At 49.3% G+C, this 21573-nt stretch overlaps 1 protein-coding gene across 1 annotated transcript in view; it reads right to left on the bottom strand.

The window, feature by feature from the left end:
* SLCO2A1 (solute carrier organic anion transporter family member 2A1) overlaps positions 1–21573 on the bottom strand; it is a 97421-nt gene that overhangs the window by 28286 nt on the left and 47562 nt on the right. Inside the window, exons 2-3 of the mRNA XM_031009759.3 lie at positions 18709–18846; positions 12881–13043 (exon numbers count right to left, since the gene is read on the bottom strand). Coding sequence (XP_030865619.1) covers positions 12881–13043; positions 18709–18846 — 301 coding nt within the window. The remainder of the gene's footprint in view (positions 1–12880; positions 13044–18708; positions 18847–21573) is intronic.

Genomic DNA, 21573 nt, shown 5'->3' on the forward strand with positions numbered 1-21573 from the left:
CCATGGAGGGCTTGTGCATGATGGGAAGGGGCCTGGATTGTATCCTAAGGAAAACTCCAGAAGGGTGAAAATCATGAGGGGGCAGTGCAATGAACACACTAGAGGGCTTAGGAGTAATGTGCAAGGCCCTGTCAACTGAGACGGGTAAGGAGGGGAGTTGATTCCATCAAGAAGCAGTCAATGCATAGTATGAGGGGCAGGGCTTAGTGGCTGCGAGGATGGTGAATGCATAGCCCAGAGGGTGTGTGGGTAGACACACAAGGCCAGGCTGCTGTAGGATAGCAGGGGCATGACATGAGAAACATCACCGGGAAAAGAAAGGGCCAGAAAATGTGTGGGTTTTTTGAATGCTAGTTCTTGATTCTACTGATTCTCATTAATTTATTTAATACACATTTATTTGAACATTGTTGCTGACTTGACTAGCAAAATCATTTTTTGCAAGGTATTTAATGGTCATCAAAGATGGTAAAAACATTGAATGACTTATTAAGTCTTCATACGGCATGTTGCCTGCTGCACCACGGCCACAAAAATCCTCATGAAGTTCATCTCATGCAGTGTTCAGGAGGTGAAACTTTCTGGGGATTGTTTAACTGCTACCACTAACTTTAAAAATGTCGGATTACATGTCAGAAACTGCCTTTATTAAAATATGTATTTAAAAATAATCAATGGGCCCCAATTACATCCAAGTCTACTGAGTTCCTCTTGGCCTATTCTACATTCCAAATTGATTCAAGATCTTCCAAAGAACTTTCTTCCTTATGCCAACTCAATAGGGCCCAAACCCATCCCACATCCCAGATCAAGTTCTGACACATGTAAAAAGGGAACAGCAGTTAAATGCAACCCCGAGGTCAGTGCTATCAGAGAAGCAGTGGCCCACTAACAGAACTGGCCTTATGCAGGGACAGGTGTTTATGTCAGAGACAGATGTAGTGTGGGCTTCCCAGACAATCAAGCCTGAGACACCCTTGGCAGTGGGCGGCCCTGGCTAGCTCACTCTGGTCAGAATAGAGTCTTCTAGAATTTATTTTTATTTCATTTTATTTTATTTTTTGAGACGGAGTCTCGCTCTGTCGCCCAGGCTGGAGTGTAATAGCATGATCTTGGCTCACTGAAACATCTGCCTCCCGGGTTTAAGCGATTCTCCTGCCTCAGCCTCCCAAGTAGCTGAGATTACAGGCACATGCTACCACGCCCAGCAAATTTTTGTATTTTTAGTACAGACAGTGTTTCACCATGTTGGCCAGGCTGGTCTCGAACTCCTGACCTCAGATGATCCACCCTCCTCGGCCTCCCAAAGTGCTGGGATTACCGGCGTGAGCCACTGCGCCCAGCCAAGTCTTCTAGAATTTAGAACATTAAGCTCTTCCCTTATAAAAATAAGAGGACACACATTTTAAAAAAGAAAAAAAAATAGGAGGACAGGGATAGGAGTTCAAGGGGCAGGAAGAAGGGGAAGAAAAAGACCTTGTATGAGCACCAACCCCGTGGGCAGCCTCTGATCTAGTGACATTGATAATGGACAGCCTCTGGCAGACAGAATGGGGGACTTGAGTCTCTTTGCACCACTCCACACCTCTCCTCCCTGGAGCAAAAGCTCCAGCCTTTTCAGGAACTCGGGCACACATTAGGAAGAAACAGCAACCTCTCATTGCTTCGCAAGCACTCTAGTAAAGGCTGGAACACAGCTACTCCACTTGACTTATAGAAGCATGGCAGGTTAGAGGTTGCTAACTCTGACCTTTCCACCAAGTCAAATCCTGTGGTAAGGTCAGGAACATGCCTGCCTTTTCCTGCTACCACAACCTCCAGAGACTGTCTGCCCAAACACAGCCACCTGCCCCTATCTTGGAGGGGTCTGGAGGAGGGAGGGGAGTCTATTTCTTACCCAGGTATCAGTCTGTTTCTCATCTTCTCCCAGGCAACCTTCTGGAAGGCTCAAGTTCATCAGAGCACATTTTTTTCCCATAGGACACCAGAGGGCTGGCTTTGCCAGTCTAGTTTTCACAGGGCTGTGAAATGTTAACTAGAAACAGGCCGGACCTCTTCCCTCCTCCAGCTCCCCCAGCCCCACCCCACCAGCACGTGAGTCAACCCTCTGACTCACTCCACCATTTAAATATGCAGAATTTCAGTTCTAAATTCTGGACCCTCAGCAGTTTTAGAAATGTAGGAGTCTCTGTCAGGAAGGTCTACTTCCCCAGAAAGGAACCTCCAGAGATGGGGTAGATCTGGGGCAGGCCAAGGTCTAGCCATGCCGGTGTTCAAAGCCACATGTTTCAGTGCTCCGTCCCACCCCTCGGGATGGCCAGGCTGAGGCCAGCCTTCCAGCTGTCAAGGGAATAAATAGCAAGAGGGCTTTGCACCAAGGTCTAGAGCTGGGGTAGGGAGAGGACCTTAGAACGACCAAGCAACAAGAGAAGGCCATGGCAAGAGGGGCTTTCCTTTGACTAGTCATTCTCATCATTCTAGTAAAGCAAAGAGAGGAGACTTCTGCCAGGAAAGAGGAGGGCTCCTTCAAGTCATGGCTCTTAAGAGCCACCCATCCCCTCCCTGCTCAGAAGGAGACATGGCTGTCATCTGGGAGTGTGTGGGTGAGTAGGGTCAAATGGGGAAGAGGTTAGCAAGCCCCAAACTTCAGAAGCAATCCATAAGAGAACAACAGAGAAAGGCAGGGGTGTTTCCAGAGAGTTCTCTGGAATCATGGCCAAGGTGCCAAGCCCTTAAACTATCAGCACGACTCCTGGAACCTCATTCAGAATGTTCCACTCTGAAGTACTTATTTCCTCATCTCCTAAATTCAGCTACTCTACAGTTCCTCCTGAAACTCTGGCAACACCCAATGGCAGGCTTGGAACAGACTGTCCCAAACTCACTCATGATCTGAGATCTCAAAGTTGATTGTAAATTGGGTTGTTTGCAAATCAGAAATGATTGGGTTTCCAGTGTAGTCCACAAAGCCTAGTTAATCCATAATGCTCCAGTAATAACTTGTGTTCTAGTCCAGCTAAACTAAGCCTCCATTTATAAAATGATTCCTATGGGCAAATGCACTCAGTTTCATCTTGGAAAACTAGGAGAACATAGTCTTCTGCCCCAGCGGAAAAAAATGAGTTGACGTTGACAGTCTGGGGCACATTGTGGGGCAATGGAAGAAATTCACACCTTGAAGCCAGACAGATCAGGTTCCAATCTTGGCTCTACTGCTTGATAGTCAGAGGCCTCTCGGAATGAAACTCAGTGTCCTCGTCTTCAAAACAGATATAATACCTGTCTTACAATATTCTTACGAGAATTAAAAATAATGAGTATATTATAACCTGGGACATAGTGATTATACGATGAGATCGATTTTCATCCAAAGAGATGAGTAACTGTGAGAAACTCAAATAGATAAGGGAAATGGGAGAAGCTGGGAGACAGGCAATGTTGCCCAGGCCTTTAAGAACTTGGAAACTGGGTCCAGAAACTAGATACCAGTAAGATCAATGCTGGTCACCAGCAATGGATGGATTATAATAAAGCAGTTACAGGACAAGTGAGCGTGCTTGGAGAAGTTCACATCTGTGGAGGAAAAGGAGCTCAGGGCAATGGAAGGAGGAACTGCTCTGCTCCTCTCTCAAGACTGGGTTTCCAAGACTAGTTCTGAGGCCGAGGCTGGATGTCCCTTCCCATACTGCCACCTTGGCACTAGAGGGGGCCCTAGGGAAAATGCCTACTTGTATTGAGGAGGCTGTGCTATGAATGAGCTGGGCACAAGATGGTAGGCTCACTTTGCATGCCCAACAAGGCAGGGTGCTATATTGCTGGCCAGGGGCTTTCTCTTCCACTGCCCACACCCCCACACCCTGGCCCAGCACATGGTCTGGCACCAGCACCTGGCTCGGCTCATCATCAGAGCTGGTTCTTTAGTGGATGAAGGGAAGGAAGACATACCTGAGGGAGCAGGATGCAGCTCAGAGCCATTTAATTTTAACATGCAAAGAAATGTGAGCTTAATTAGTACTCCCCCACCCTGATGGGTGTGAGATAGAATTTATTGGTCACAGATTTATTCAGTAAGCTGATGAGAAGCTCTTTGAAAGGGGGAAAAAAACCGTTAGCGGAGCCAACATGAGCTCATCAAAAGCCAGTCTTGCCAAACCAACCTCATTTCCTTTGTTAATGGGGCTCCTGACCCAGCAGGAAGCCATAACATGGTGTTACTTGATTGCAAGAAGCCTTTTGACAAAGCCTGTCATGACATCCTGCTAGACAAGATGAGGACACATGGCTGGGGAGTCCTCAGGGAAAACTGGCTCAAAGCATGCCCGGCTCGGGTGCCCGTGGGCCAGCGTCACCCAGAAAGAAGCTGCTCTGAGAGCATGCCACTCAACGCTTGTCACGGACTTTGGAGAAAGAAGGAAACTGCTTACAAATGTGTGAATGACATGGATGACACGAAGCTGGGAGGATTGGACAGTCCAACGGCTGATAACTCAAAATTAGACCCACGGCTATAAGGAGGGACCCCAACCAAGGAGAATGATTCCTACAGGGAGAAAATATGAAGCTTGACCGTAGCTTCAAGGAATTCAGCTAGTCAGCGGTTGGAAGGGTGATACCTGGCTTGGCACAATGTATGGGGACAAGTCTCTGGTGTTTTGACCACAAGTTCACAATTCCAGCCTGTGAGGAGGACCCTCAGATTCAGATGTGAGCCTCCCTCTGTCTTCTTCTCAGGGAGACCACCCTGACAGCACCACACTGGGCCCAGGCAGCTTGGGCCACCAAAGGGCTGGAAGCCTTATTTTGTGGGAAAGAGTAAAGACCAGCAGCTCAGGAAGCAAAGGCTCCGGGCTATGTGATGGCTGTTTCCACCACTGTGGACTGATGGGCTGGTTCTGCGTGGTTCCAGAAGACTGACCTGGGCCTGATGGAGTGGAGTATAGGAAGACAGAATTCAGGGAAATCTAGGGAAACGAGTGACATGGGAGAGAGGGAGGGGCCTGCTCCCACAAACCATGACTGTCCACATTCAGGCAGCCTTACAGTCCCCATTCTTGAGCTTCAGCTCCAGATGCCTGAGGGCAGTAGTGGGCCTGGCAGAGAGAACTGTCTGGTCCAGAGATTGGCAAACCACAACCTGTGGGCTGCGTTCAGTTCCCAGCCTGTGTCTATCAATAAGTTTTATGGGGACACAGCCACGCCCACTTGCTTATCTATTGGGAAGGGGAACTTTTGTGCCACTACAGCAAAGTTGAATAATTTTAGCACAGACCTTATGGTACACAAGTCTGACATATTTACTACCTGGCCCTTTACAGAAAATGTCTGTTGACCCCTGGTCTAGTCCCATGGTGTTGAAACACATCAGCCACCAAATCTTCTGCAACCAATGCTTCTGGAGAAGCACAATGTATGAGACAGACAAAAGCAGGTGTCACCAGCACAAGACGACGAGAGGGGAGTATGGAGTCCCCTGCTCACACCTCTCCGCACTGCAGCCCCACGCCAAGAAGAGGCCAGGAAGGAGCTCTCCAGAACATTCCAGAGCACCAGCCAGCCCCCTTAGGTCCTGGTTTGTGGGTCAGTCCTCTGTCACGCTAACTTCTCTTTGCTGTTTCCCTCTTTTACATTTCCGAGGCTCACATCCTCTCAGACTGTGTCCAGTCCAAGCTCTCAATCCTGAAAAGTCCTTTCGTTCCTGAAAGAAAGAAACCCTCCTTGTTGTTTCCATCCTCCTGGTGGGTAGCACGCTGCCCAGTTGGGCCCAGTGTTTCCCATTTCAAGGCTTCAGGGCCACAGGAGATGCCTGTGCACACAGTCAGTGTCCCAGCTCTACAGCTCTACTAAGTGTGGCAGCAAGAGCAGAAAGTTCCTCCCCGTCTCCCTTGGGGATGCTTGGGGAGCTCAAGGCATCTTGCAGGGAGGATCAACGGTTTCTTTGAACCACATTTCCCTTTTTCTGTGGGGCTTTCCCTCATTCTCAACACTGTTTCCAGGATGCCCAAAGCCACTGGAACAGTAGCCCACTTTCCTTTTTACCCTGGATACTAACTCCCAAGGAGGCCATCCTCCTGCTACAGGTGGGCCCAAGACACGGTCTGCCAGCCTTCCTGGAGAAGCGACTCTCAGCGGAGCAGGCTGCAGCTTGCCTCCTGGACCCTCCCCCCAAGCAGACCTGTCACTCAGCTTCATTCCTGAGCAAGGGAAATGATCAGGCATGCCTGAGGGTCCACACTCAGGTCTCCACCAGGCCTGTGCTAGAGACGCAGAACAAGGGGTCCAGTTTCCAGGTAAGCCAAGGGGAGTTGTGCCTTGCCCACAAAAACAGATGATAGAAAAGCTTGACAGAGAGTCAGCTACTTTTATGTCACGGCTCAGGCTCAGGCCCTCAGAGAGGCTGTCACACCATCATCATGGAGCGCAGAGCTCTCCCACCAGTTTCCAGCTTCGCTCCTTCCCGGGCCTTCTCCACCGCAGTCTAGTGTTTTCTATCATTTCTCCATGTTTATTTCTATTCTTTCCTACACCACGCATTTAAAAAATGTTCCACATCAAATCTCATTAAGTTTTGTTCTGCTCATCCGTTCAGGGCTCTATTTCTCTCAGTCAAATTAATAACACCCATGTGTTTTGTGATTTTCTCTGTTGTTTATTTTCTGTTTCTTTTTGAGTTAAATAGATCCACTGGCCAGGTTGTGCAACTCCCACTAGGATGGTCCACCCCGCCCTCCACCAATACATACACCCTTTCTCCTCCTTCCTTGCACATCTGCCCATCCCCACCCTCCAATCACCTACCACCCCACATGCTTCCCCTCACAGGCACCCCACCCCACCTCCACACCCCCCACACACATGAACACATGCTTCCCCCTCACAGGCACCCCACCCCACCTCCATACCCCCACACACTTCCCCCGACATGGACCCCACCCCACCTCCATACCCCCACACACATGTGAACACACACTTCCCCCTCACAGGCACCCCACCCCAACCCACCTCCATACCCCCACACGCTTCCCCCTCACAGGCACCCCACCCCACCTCCATACCCCCACACACTTCCCCCGACATGTACCCCACCCCACCTCCATACCCCCACACACGTGAACACACGCTTCCCTGTCACAGGCACCCCACCCCACCTCCATACCCCCCACACATGTGAACACACTTCCCCCGACATGGACCCCTCCTCACCTCCACACCCCCCCAACACATGCACACACACTTCCCCATCATAGGCACCCCACCCCGCCTCCACACATTTCCCCCACACCACCTCTTCCCTCACACCTTCCCCTTCACATACACCCCAACCCTCACCCCACAACCCCACTCACACATCCACATACTTTCCTCTGCCTCCTACCCCAGTCCTTCCCATCCCCACATGCCACCCACATCTCCACATACACCTACCTCCCCTCCGCACCCACACACCTCCTCACCTACTTAGCTTCCTACTCATAGACACGCCTCCCTCACATACACACCTATACACAATTACCCACAAACAAACTCAGGCTGCCCAAACCACGGGTGCCCCTCTCATTCCTCCAGGGCTTCCTAGCACACCCATCTCACACCATAGGTGGGTGTTCGCTGTGGAAAGGCTGAGCTCCCTGTCCTGACCAGTTCACTCAGGATCCCGAGGCTCCCCTGCCCTGTGCCTTCCCACCACCTTCTTTCCCAGGGACACCCTTGGGATATGCAAGCCCAGGTTGGGGATGGTAACTTCATGAATAAAGGACTGGAAAGTGACTCTTCCCTTTCTTTTTCTTGTCTGCTCCAAAAATACAGTGCTCCCCTGCCCCTCCTTAACCTCCAGGAAGCTTCCTGCCTGCGGCATCCATTGTCTGCGTGTGGGCAGACTTCCCTCTGGACTTGGCTGAAGGATCATTCACAGGTTACACCTAGTCCTACCAGACACTGGTTTCCGAAGCCCCTTCTCTTATCTCCTGGGAGGACTGGTCTCACGTTGGCCCGTTTCCCATAGAGGAAAACCTCTCCGCGCCTTCCAGACGTGGTCTTAGAGGCTTTGGCTGGATAGCTCGTCTTTTCTCTAAAGGCGCCAGGGTACATTTCCGGACCCCACTGACATTTAGAAAATCTAAATATCCATAAATGTCTTCATGGCCTTTTAAAAATTAGCAATTAGTTGTCAAAGGTCTCTGTGATTCCCAAAATGTTTAGCCCTTCTTTAACTTTTTTTTCCTAAAACACATTGCTACTCTTCATTTCCCATGTTCGTTTCTGGAGCAGCTTTACTCCAAGAGGAAGGAATCAGTAATCAACACAAGTAATAGGTCTGAGTAGCAGATTTCAAATACCACAAGGGCAGGCAAATAGAAATATGCTGAGCAGGCCAGGCGCGGTGGCTCATGCCTATAATCCCAGCACTTTGGGAGGCCGAGGTGGGTGGATCACAAGGTCAGGAATTTGAGATCAACCTGGCCAACATGGTAAAACCCCGTAGCTACTAAAATACAAAAAATCAGCTGGGCCTGGTGGTGGGCACCTGTAGTCCCAGCTACTCGGGAGGCTGAGGCAGGGGAACTGCTTGAGCCTGGGAGGCAGAGGTTGCAGTGAGCCGAGATCGCACCACTTCACTCCAGCCTGGTGACAGAGCGTTGATTGCTGCCCAGGCTGGAGTGGAGTAGCATGATCACAACTTATTAAAGCCTCAAACTTCTGGTCTCAAGTGATCCTCCCACCCCAGCCTCCCAAGTAGCTGGGACTACAGGCATGTGCCATAATGCCTGGCTAACTTTTTTTTTTTTTGTAGAGATGGGGTCTCACTGTGTTGCCCAGTCTGGTCTCGAACTCTTGGCCTCAAGCAATCTTCCTGCCTCAGCCTCCAGAAGTGATGGGATTACAGCATACCTGGCTTATTTCATTTTACTTTTACTCTCAGAACACACTGAAAGTCAAGGTATTCTTGCTCCCATTTTATAGGTAAGGAAACTAAAGTTCAGAAAGGTGAGGTAGCTTGCCTAAGAAGACTTGGCAGGTAAGTGACTGAGCTACGATTCAAATGTTAAAGTCCATATGGAGTGGGGTGGGGTGCATGTCTACCCATCATACCAGGCCACACCAACACGAGGATCTGGGAAGAGGGCACAACAGCAACCTAAGCTTCCACCAACAGAAATCCTAAGGACTCACATGTGAGGATGCAGCAGGGACCATGCCAAGGGAGGTGCCCTGCTCCAGAACAGAGCAGAGGACCTATGATGTAGACCAGAAAGAAGCTGCCTTCAGATGCCCCCAGGCCATCCAGCCCATAAGCTGTCACATTCTTCACAGGAAGTAAGGTGCTTTCTCCTTTGGGATCCAGAAAGTCTACTAGTTTACACAACATCATGTATTGTCCCTACAACCGTGGGGACAAAAGCCACCACCTAGTGATTACTGCATGTGACAGCCACCAGGCTAAATTCTGAACAGGCATCTTCTCAGCCCCTGCAGCCCTACGAGGGCTATAAAATAGACACTCAGGGGTGAACTGAAACTCAGAGCAGGGAGGAGGTGGCTCGAGCCCACTTGGGAGTCCCAAAGCTCAGATTCAGACTGAGGACTGCCTGGTTCCAGTAGACCATTCAGATTCACACCCCCACTCAGAGTGGTACATTTAATGAAATGCATTTGTTCCTGACGACCTTGCATGATTCAAAACTAAAATTCCCATAAGAATACATTTGAAGTAGGAGTCACATTTTAAGCTATTCCCATGAAGTAAGACTTTATAAATATTTTTATTTGCACATATTAGCATAGCACACTCACGTGGTGCACTGGCACCGTGTGCAGCCCCAGCTAGATCACATGGATGAGGTTCCTGGGCCAAAGTCCTTCTCATCCCACCCCCTGGCACCAGGAAGATGACCGAAGGTAGCTCAGCTCTGAGCACTTCCAGCATCTGCTTCTATCCCAGCCAGACTGAGGGAGACTGCTGTGCCCTATTGTTGCATATAGAATTTGCACCAATGAACAAGAACTACAAAACAGCCCACTCTTCTGGCCTATGGTGCCCCCCTGCAGCCTTGAGAGGCAAGCTGTGGTCTTTTCAGAGCCCCTTTGTCCTCTATCAGAAGATTTTGTCTTAGAGCACTGAGGTCAAGGCTGGAACAGCACAGTGTTTCCTTCTGAGCTGAGAGGGTCATGGTGAGCTGAACCCAAACTCACTGATTATTCCTAACAAGGAACAGAGTGAAGTTGTCTTAACCAGTCTCATGTGGCTGCTCAGTGTGAGGCAAATGCCACTGGGATGTGGGCCCAGGCCATGGGAGCTGACTTGCCAGGCTGAGCAGGCCACGATGTGTGGCGCCTGGCAGGAGGCCCTCCCCTCGGCCTGGCCACAGTGCCCCAGGCTCCCTTCCTGATTTCATTATCCCAGTCTTCACGTGACGAGGAAGGGCAGGGATTGTGGCTCTGGAAAGAAGACAGTGCAGCCAGGCTGGCCACACTGCTCTCTGAGAAGATGGCCAGCAACTCCTGACTCGCTTCAGAGCTGGCCTCAAGCTCTCATTAGACCAAGGGGGAGAAAGTGTATGGCAGGAGCCTGGGGCTCGGATCTTTCCTCATCCTCTGCCCACCTGAAGCAGGATTCAGCCCCACAGAGTCCATACATTTATGAGCAATGACCAGTTCACTGGCGATTTATAAAAAGGTGGGGGAAAGAGTTCCATGACCAGAACCCAGCAGATATTTCATCATTAGACACCCCCATTCTTGCCCTGTTCTTTTCCTGTTCCAGGCACTTCGTTCTCTCCATCACTGGCCTCACAATCTTAAGGGCTGCCCTCTATTATTCTAAGTGGTTCATCTCTCAAACCTGGTCTACATATCTGATTGAAAAAATAGCCTGGTTTCTAAGCAAACCAGAATCGATTATTCCCTCAGCACCTCCCTGGGGGCTCATTTAACCTCAACTCCAATACAGTGGACTAAGGGTGAGCATCTATGAACTAGGCCTCTCACAAATGTCTATCACAAAACCACAGCCACTTTCCACAGTCCTTAAAACAAGTGCAAATTCATCCTAAGTCAACACATTAACATAAAATTAGTTCCAAAGCAATGATGGTCCTGGGTGCTGAGTAAATGTAAATGCCAAACCACTCTGTAGGGCTATTTCCTTACCCAGGCCACATACAATTTCCACAGGGCAAAAAAGCCCACTGCAAATGGCTCATGGTCAAACATAAGGAGGTAATCCACCGTGAACAAGAGCAAGCAGACATAAAACAATGGGAGGATTAACATTCTTAAAACTTGAGCTACTAGAACGATCTGAGAAAGAGTATAATATAAATATATTTAAAATAGCTGAAGACATCAATAACACAAAAGAAATCATAAGGAAACACCAAAAAATTGTGTCACAGAGCAGAGAGATTTGAACAACTATTATAAGAACTTCAGGAATTAGCAAAATATGTAGTGCCATTCAAATTTATAATGTAAAAAATGGGTTTGACACCAATTAACAAAGCTGGAGAGAGACTAAGTGAACAGAAAGTCATACTTTAAGGAAATTACCCAGGATGCAGCATAAAGCACTGAAAACTATGAAAGAGAGGTTAAGAGACAAGGAGGCCAGAAATGAAAATGTGAAGCCATATGTAAAAGGAGTTCCAGAAAAAAAGGATGGAGAAAATAGGGATGTGCAATATCAGGAATGTTTTTGGCAGAAAATTTTTCAAAATTAAAGAAAAACTCTAATTTTCAAAAGAAATAGCACATCGAACTTTCTAACAGATAAGTGAAAATTAAGCCATACTCAGATACCTTATGGTAGACATACAGAACAACAAAGAAAAGAAAAGAACAAATATTAAATAGAACTAGAGAAAAAACAGGATACCTAAGAAGGTATGACAATTAGACTAATGGAAAAGTCCCAATACCAGAAGACAGAGGCATGGTACCTTCAAAGTGTTGAGAAGAAATAACTATTGATTTAAAATCCTGTTTGTAGCTAAACTATAATTCAAGAGCAAGGGTAAAATAGAGGCATTTTCAGACAAAGACTTAGAGATTTTCTTACTCATAGGCCTACTGAAAGTAACACTAAAGGATATCCTTCAGGAAAAAAAATTAATCAACAGCATGGGTGAAATGCAAGAAGCAATCAATGGTGAACAAAGAAACCAGTAAACTTGTGAGTACATAAATAACCACTCACTTATTTATAAATAACAGTATAGTAACAATTTATAATAATGACCACTGTGGAGAGGTTAAAGACAGGTAGAACAAAAATATGGGTCAACCATAAGTGGAAGATGAGAGAGGATGGTGGGCAAAAAAGCATCTATGATCCTTATTTTGCTCTCTTGGAGAATAGAGACATTAATGAACTTCAGTGGTTGTTAAGTCATACATCAATGTTAAATATAAGGGTAATAGTGAGCATCCTATGTTCATGGATTGGCAAACTCAACATAGTAAACATGATCAAATGAGATCGTACAAGTGCACTGTCACCTAAAGACAGAAGAATATACAAATGTCACAAAGTGCTATGATTAAACATGGACAAAATCCACAGACTTCATCATGATTTAATGCTTTGATCCTCCTCCTGCCAAGCCCCATTGCAGAAACTGCTCACAGTGTCCCCAGGGAGGTGGAGCTTGGGTCATTCCTGGCATGAAGCACAGGGAATCACAGCAGGAGGTGAGCCATGCACTGCACACTTTCCTGAACAAACCAGAGTTCAGTTGCTCCATAGCTCTACATACTTCAGTATATTCTGAGCTTCATATGCCCTCTTCCTGGAGTGGTATCCACTGCCCTAGGAGTATCCCCACTAACTTTGTGAGATGTTCACCCATTCCTTACCCCCTTGAGGCAGGGGTTGGAGGCCACTCACCAGTGCTGGCCAAGGTGTACTGGTAGGGCTCGGAGAGGAAGTGTGGGAGGGTGAGGATGAAGGCACCTGCAGCCAGGAAGAGACCTCCGATGCCAATCAGACGTGGACGGTGTACCCGGCTGCCAAAGTAGCTGACAAAGATGATGAGGATGGCATTGCTGATCTGAGAAGAGAGCAGAAGGGCTGAGTGAGACAAGAGGCCCTGTCCTCACCCACCCACAGAGAAGACCCGATCATACCTCATCCAGGAAAACTGGAAAGGGAGGGGGCTGCCCAGCGTCAGCTGGGGCCCAGACAGAGTTACAGTGTCAGCTTTTCCCAGAGAGCTTCACAAGGGGCAAGCATAAGCAATTTTGGTTTTCCCTCTGTTATCAGAAACCCTTCTGGGTCTCCATCTCCTAGACCAGACCAAAGGAAGTATCTGGAGATTATGAAATGCTCAAAACCTAAACTTTAACCATCTTAGAACCAAACCTTTTTGGGAAAAAGCCAAAGAAACCTCCAATTCTGGCTGGCTCCTAGGAATAAAACACATTCCCTAATTAAGCTTGAGAGTTTGTACCTAAAGTTTAGGCAAAATCCCAAGTTTAATTAGGTACAAATTAAAGGACCCAAGGACCTTGGCTTGGTGGCCAGAATGCAAGCAAGCAAGCAAGCAACATGCTTATCTCATTTAATCATGAAACAATTCTCATTTTATCTGACAAAACTGGGGTTCAGAATATTAAGTAACATACCCATCACTATGAGGTTAGGGCATGGCTTGAACCAGTCTTGCCTGACTCTAAAACACCAAGGCTTAACTAGAGTTGTCTGTCACCTCTTGGAGAAGAGGGTTTCTGCCCAAGCAGCTCTGCTACTATCCTGCCCCTTCCCCTGCCTTGATCTGTTTTCAATTCTGTGAAATGAAGGATAAGAACTAAAGCACCCCTAAAGCCCTTCCAGCTGGAAACATGGGTAACTCCATGCTCCTGGTGCTCCCTGGAAGATGTGCTCTCTGAGCCCCACCCAGAACCAGGGAAGGGAACTGAAGGCTCCAGCATGGGGAGTAAGGTCTTCAATGGTAAGGGGATGCTGCCAGGCCTTCTGACCACATCTCCACCAAAGATGGTCCTCTCCTCAGAGCACAGTTCACCTGGACTGGAGGAGCTCTGTAAATCTGCAGCCATAGCCCTGCCTTGTTACACCCCACTTTCCTCCTGGGTGGAGAAACGGGTACTCCTATGTCAGGAAACAGAGGCTAGAGCCTCAGAACACGGCTGTCACTAAAGTCACCAGTGGCCTCCTCATTGGCAAATGTACTGGTCAATGCTCAGTTCCATTTGACTCAGTTGACCATTTCTTTTTTCCTGAAACACTTCTTTCAGAGTTCCCATGACACCATCCTCTCCTGCTTCCCTTCCCCTGTCTGCTCCTTCTCGGCCTTCTTGGCTCATTTCTCTTTATCTCCTTGGACTCTCAACATTGGGCCCAGAGCTCTGCCCCTAAGTGTGTCCAGTTCCATGGCTATTTATGCTCTGCGTGTGCTTCTAAGTCCCACAGTCTCAGCTCATCTAAACTCTCACTCTTCTTCCTCCCTCCAAAACCCCACTCCCCTGTCCTGGTCCTCCTTGTCTCAGTAAATGGCACCTCCATCCTCCCAGTGGCTCACACAAAACAGCCGAACATCATCTTGACTTCTCTCACACTCACATCTAATCCATCAGCAAATCCCCTTGGCAGGACCTTCCATAGCCACCTGGAAGCCGGTGACTCCTCAACCTCCAATCCTGTCTGAATTACTGTGGTAGCCTCCTAATGGGACCCTGCCTTCACCCATGTCCTGCTACTGTTCATTCTCCACCCAGCAGCCAGAAGGGTCCTGCTGAACTATCAGACCATGTTCCCTCAGCTCAAACCCTCCAGTGGAAAAAGGCAAAGGCTGTTCCAGAGCCTCCCGAGTCCTACACAGCCTGCCCCCTGGTCACCTCTCAGGTCTGCACTCTTCTGCTCCTCTCCCTCCCTCCATCCAGCCATACTGCCCCCAGCTGTTCTTTGACCACACCAAAGAACAAAGGCATTCCCCCAGCCCCCTTTGGTTCTTGCTGCTCCTTCTGACTTTACGTCCTCAGGACTCCATTCTTAACCAGATTCAGGCCTCTGCTCAGATTGAATCATCTCAAGAAGGCCTTTCTCTGACCTCGTCATTTAAAATACACCTACATCCCCAACACTAAGGCCCCGTATACCTTTTCCCATCCATGACTCTCTCTCTTCATTGCACTCATCATAACCTGATCTACAGTATGTTTTATTTCCATAAATACTATATTTATCCTTAGAATGATATATGAGCAGAGATTTTTGTCTGTTCATTCCTGTTTCCCCAGCACCTAGAACAGTGCCTAATACTTGGTGCTCGTTAAATATTGTTGAACAAATGAATGAATGAGTAAATGGTAGACTTTTTCAAGAGGAGGACATAGTTGCCCAGGAGACCCCTCCGGCATGGCCAAGAGTGAGATGGTTTATGATCTACAGAGAAAGGGGATGTGAAGGTGTGTGAGAGGCAGCCCCTGCCAAAAGGTGGATCTAGGACATCCTGAAACCCGCACCTGGGAAGACAGCTTTATTCTTATGCTTCCCAGATTTCGTTTATTTCCTTCTTGTTTCCGTATTGCTTTTCATAAAATGGTTGTAAATGTCAGGTCATATCAGCTGTGCTGACTGTGGCTGACTTTAGAAGGCCTGGGTGAGGGTCAGTGGAGGGCCCCGAAGGGGATCTCAGGGAGGAGGGACAGAGGAGAAGCTCTTCCACACTCTCCAGGGGCCTGCACTTGTTTCTCTGTGGGAAGCTGAACCTCCACAGGTGTTACAGCTAATGCTGGCTTAAGACCTTGTTCTCAAACTTTTCTTCAGCCGCAGAGTCCCTTTGAAAAAACTGTTTTTCCCTAATATAAAACAACCCCCCAAATGCAGCTGTTCCGGCTGAGAAGAGAGCCTCAAGACCTCAGTCTCCTCAGCCCTGGAGCAGCCCCTAAAACACTACCATGGACTTGCTGTGAGACTCTTTGAAAGCTGTTACAATGCCCATCATGACATGCCCCTGCCCTTCAACGTCTCAAACCAAAGGGCCGCAGGGACCACTGGTGGGTGGCGTGAAGGGCAGGCAGCCTCTAGGGCTCAGCCCTGGCCTTTTGTAGTGGACAAGAGAAGCTGCTGCTTCAAGCCAAGTTGCTCCATGTCTTCTCTTCTCAACTAAGTTCCTCCTGCTGGTGCTGGCCTTTTATGTCCAGCCTGTCAAAGGCTTCACCTCACCTACTGGGCCCCAAGAAGGCTCTCTGAGACTGGAAGCTGCAGACTGAAGGTTCATGCTTCCTGGAGGTTCACTGCACACTCCACCACCCGGGCAGCCTCACCTTCCCCTTGCACCAGGCCGGGCTCTCTTCTCACATCCCCCCTAGCCTTCAGGCATATACTGTACACAGACAGACACATACAGAGTTGCACACAAATACTCAGACATACACAGACACAGATACACACACACAGAGGGTTATAAGGTCAGAGGAGTGAACTATCTGATGATATTTGCTTCAAATCATGCCCACAGGCATGAGCTGAATTCAGATTCTTGAAAAGTTCATCTGAGACTGGGAAAGATTTTAATGGGTGAATTATTTTTATTTCTGATTGAACTCTATCCCTGGGAAAATATTAAGCTCTTTCATTGCCTAATCAACCTCCTGTCTTAAGCAGATCCTGCTACAAGTCCTAGCTAGCTACTCCCAGCCCACTGAGGAATCCAATTGTTTCTGGGCCCACATTTTTATTCCAAGCATAGGGTCAACATGAATGAAAATTTAACCATGGGAGATCACAGATTTGGCTACCACCTGGGCTGAGGTGAAGGAGAAGATTCACCTCACATGCCAGCTCTTGATTAGTAGCAAGGCCTAGAATATTGTGTTGAGAAGGATTCTGAGGCTGTGCATGAACTCAGCAGGAAAGGGATGGGGTGGGTAATTAGTGATTACCTACCCTGCCAGGGTCATGAAACAAGACCGTGGTGACGCAAATGTTGGAGATTTGTTTTCCCTGATATCCATCATGAGTGAGGACAACATGTGCCAGGGGCATTACCAAAGTCACAGGTCAACATCAATGAGGGTCATTCTGTGTGAATGCAGGGCAGGGACACCAGGGCGCTGTCCTGGAGAAGGAGGCAACCACACAGTCAGGCAGACCCAGTCACCAGGCATCACCAGGAAGCTCAGGATAGCAATATAAGCAGATAGACAGAGACACAGGCACACACACAGACCAGTACACAGACACACACCTGGCACAGAAAGCAGGGAAGGCACACACATAGGCCTGGAAGCTCAGAGGAGGAGGTCTCAGGCCAGCAGGGATGACTTAGACAGGCTGCAGGACTGTGCGTGTATATGTGCATGCATGTCATATATGTGGCGAAAGAGCCCATGGAGGGGTGCCCATGAAGCGAGGGGCACCAATGAAGATTCCAGCGATGTGTGTGGAGGTTGAGACTGGCTGGAGCAGTGCTTGTGAGCAAGAGACTGGAGGAACGGTAGAGAAGACAGTTAGGAATCCACAGAGGAGGCCTCAGCATGCAGCCCTCAGACAGCCCTGGGCTCAGACCCTGGCTGCACCATGCACATGACAGGGGGCTGATCTGGATGGAGTACTCAGGCTTTCTGATGCCGGGTTCCTTGTCTGAGAAACGTGACTGTGAAGAGCGCCTCCCTCCTAGGACCGTAGAAGGGACTGGCACAGGAAAGTGGTCCTGGGGTCACTGCTATGTGGGCCATCAAGGAAGGGGGAGGGGTGAAAGGGAAAGCCTTATTCCAGCAGGAGAAGGCTGGGGAGAGGAGATACCTGCCTTCTTTTACAGTTCTGTTTTGGCCAGAAGCTGCCACGGGACAGGCGCCCGGGATCTAAGTGACTGCACTGACTTGAATTTCACTAAGTCAAGGGAAGACCTCATGATGCTCCAGAGGAGCAACCTGGCTCTGGGGAAGGGACCACTGCCTGCCTCCATCCAGGAAGAGTGGCCCTGGGGAGTAGATGGAAGCCAGCCCAGGAGCCCTGTCTCCAGACTATGGAGACAGGATGAAGGGGTTCTGCTGCCTCCGTTCACTCTCTCTCCCCAGCCTCCAGTGGCTCCTGGCAGGCCATGCCCTCTGACCTCCCACCTCCTCTGGCTTCTCGGCCCATCTTGTCTTCCTCTAACTTTGATATGCAGTCACTGAGGGATGGCGGGAAATGCTCGGAGGCCATAGAGCTCTGATCTCATCAGGGAGTCAAGGCCATTAAGAGCTCTGGCTCTTGTGGCCCTCATAAGACAGGAGATGCCTGGGCCCAGGGCTGCTGACCCACGTGCATGCCTGGGGCTTATCCTCCCTAGACTATGTATGGGGCAGGGGCCCCACAGGCTGGCAGATTGCACAGAACTCAATTAGAAGCACAGAGTTTGAAGGCAGACAGCCCTGCATACCTGGAGCAAGCCACTTGTACTCCTGAGCCTCAGCATCCTTATCTGTGAAGTGGGCATGAACATAGTACCTGCTGGCAAGGCTGCCATGAAGAGGACCCCAGGCCAGGCATGGGAGGCTTTCAGCTCAGTACCTGGCATAAGTCAGGCCTCAGGAAATCTAGCTGCTCTCACTGTGCCCACTGGATCTTTGCTGTTTCATTTGCTGTTACCCGGCAGAAAGAGGCATTGCACCTATGTGCACATCTCAGCCCCCTGTTCCTCTGCTTCTCCTGGATCTTGTGGTCAGGGTGGTGCACAAGTGGAGTCTGATGGACCAGAACCTCCTGCTCACCTCATTCAAGCTGGAAATGAGACCCGATGAAGAACTGGAGAGCCCAAAGCGCTTCTCAATGGTGGTGAGGCTGCTCTTGAAGTAGGCGCTGTACAGGAGTTGGCAGAGCTGCAGGAGGCCTTGGCAGAGCACAAACACCTGGGGGAAGAGTGATGGGCCCGTGAGGTTTCTGGACGACAAGCCCTGGTGCCCTCCCAGCCATCTGTTAGCGGCCCCAGCAGGCTGACCTCTGTTTCCTCGCCTGTTATCTAGGAGCAGTTACTTCCCAGGGTCTCCAGGATGAAACGTCATCATTGCAACATTGTGTTTCACCCCGCAGGAAGCACTCCCAAAGTGCTAGCCATTCCTGTTATTACTGCATTCTTATCACTGTTGTGATATGTGGCCCAGTGAAACCACAGGGTGTTGAAGATATGACAGGGTTGGGGACTCACCCCCAAGGGAAGGGCCTAACTGCTCAGCTGAGCATCTTGGATTATTCCCCAACAGCACCACAGTGCTCCACAGGCTGCACATCTGCCCTCCTCCTGTGCCCTGTGAGGGCTGAAGGCCACTCCCCATCCAATTCAGACCACTCTTGGGAGATGAACAAGCCCGGGTCACATGGATCCATCTCTCTTGACCTGTCTTCCATTCCCAACACCTGTCCTCTGAGGCCCACCTCTAATGCCTCCAGTAAGGCACCATGATGCAATCCCCAAAGCACCTGGTTTGAATGAATGTTCCCATCCACGTCCTCATCTCTTACCAGGACTATCTTGGCCTCTCAGGAATGTCTGTGACTGACTGTGCTTCCTGCCTGCTCAATGGATGATCAAGGCCCCAGGGAAGGGGCCAAGGCCATTTATCTCTGTATCTCACCTGGCCTCATACCTGGTCCTGGGGTACTGAGTAAATGTGAGTTCCATGGTGGATGGGAACAGATAACACATCAGGGAGGGTAGGAGAAGGGTTTCATGATGTCCCTAGTTGGCTCCAGGCTGAGCTCTGGGCTCCCCCAGGTTCTCAGCTGTTGCGCTGGCACCGAACAGGCTCTGAGCCAGGAGTCCTATTCTCAAGCATCTCCTGGAAGGCGCCCCTCTGGGTGAGGTTTTCCTCCAGGGAAGGGTGAGTGCTGTGCCATTTCACAGTCTTCCAAAGCTCTTTCCATGAATGAACAGCTGGCATCACAGGAGAGCAACCGGGGCTCCACCTTCATTTCCATTTCCTTCCAAAGCTGAGCCTTCCTCTATAGGTGCCCTTGTTCCAGGTTGTGGGGTTTCCTTCCTGCCAGGGCAGAATCTTTGCGAGGCCAGCTTGGGATGTCAGACAGAGCCCAGAACTCACTGCCTATCCATGTGTCCATGCTCACAGCCTCCAGGTCTGGAGAGGTCTTTACACCCACAAACCAGACACCTCTCCTGACTGCCACCTGAACCTGTGTGGCCACCCCACTCCTCCCAGGTGGTAGAAGGAAGCCTGCCTGTCTGGGGGCATGGTGGCACTCCACCCCTGCCATGCTAGAGAGGCTCCACTGGGCTTTCTTTCGTATTCTGAAATTCTTCTTAATATTTTGTAATAATGTCATCCCACTCTCTTTTCACAAATGGGGAAACTGAAGACCAGCAAGGGGTAACCCAAGTGCCCAACCCATGCCCTGTATGCAGTAGGCACTTTGGGGCTTAGACGCTAGTCACCTGACGCTTGGCATGGACCAGATCTGGACCTGCCTCTCATTCAACAGAGCAAGCTTAGCCAGAAAGGGTCGTGTCTCTGTCTAGAGACAGAGTTTAGAGTTTAGGGGGCATTAGTCTTTAGGGAATGGTCAGAGGAGGAGAATCTGGCGAGGCATCTGAAGTCAAATTGCCTCGTTCCTAGGTCTGGCCTGGACCAGGGAACAATCTCGGTTTGTGTGTGCTTTTCCCCCTTCTGTGCCCTGGGTTTTCCCAACTGTGAGGTAACTGGACTAAGTCAATGGTTCATAACTCAGCTTTGATTCAAAATCACATGGATGGGGAGGTGGGAGTGCCTTTGAAACATAGAGGCTAGGCCCAAGCTCAGATCTACTGAATCAAAATCAGCAGGAGTGAAGCCTCAAATGCTTTATTTGGAAAGCTTCTACCAGCAGAGTCTGGGGGACAATGTGGTTTCCAGTCACCGGACTAGAAGACTCTTTCCGGCTCTGACCATCCGTGTAAAGGGTAAGATGTTAAAGATTAGAAAAAGAAAAGCAAGGCTGGGCGCGGTGGCTCATGCCTGTAATCCCAGCACTTTGGGACGTCGAAGCGGGCGGATCATGAGGTCAGGAGTTCGAGACCAGCCTGACCAACATGGTGAAACCCCATCTCTACTAAAAATACAAAAATTAACCAGGCGTGGTGGCACATGCCTGTAATCCCAGCTACTCAAGAGGCTGAGGCAGGAGAATCGCTTGAACCTGGGAGGTGGAGGTTGCAGTGAGCTGAGATTGTGCCACTGCATTCCATCCTGGGCGACAGAGCGAGACTCCGTCTCAAAAAAAAAAAAAAAAAAAAAAAAAAAACAAGGAAAAGAAAAACAATCATAGAAATTCCCTAATCCATAGGAATTGCCACTATAAGGTTGAAGGAAGGACAAGAGCCACATTATAGGTTATAGGTTATAAGAAAGCAGCACAAGACTGTGACAGTGATGGGGATGGGATTTGTCAATGTTCTGTCATTTTCCATGGAAACAGGGCACCAAAGCTCACTTGAACCCAGATTGTTCCCTGGTCCAGGCCAGACCTAGGAAAGAGACAATTTGACTTCAGATGCCTTGCCAGATCTTCCTCCTCTAACCACTCCCTAAAGACTAATGCCCCCAAAGCCTGCCTGTAGACCCCTTCTCTGGACATGATCCATTCTG

This window comes from Gorilla gorilla, chromosome 2, assembly GCF_029281585.2.
Source record: "Gorilla gorilla gorilla isolate KB3781 chromosome 2, NHGRI_mGorGor1-v2.1_pri, whole genome shotgun sequence".
NCBI classification, from domain to species: domain Eukaryota; kingdom Metazoa; phylum Chordata; class Mammalia; order Primates; family Hominidae; genus Gorilla; species Gorilla gorilla.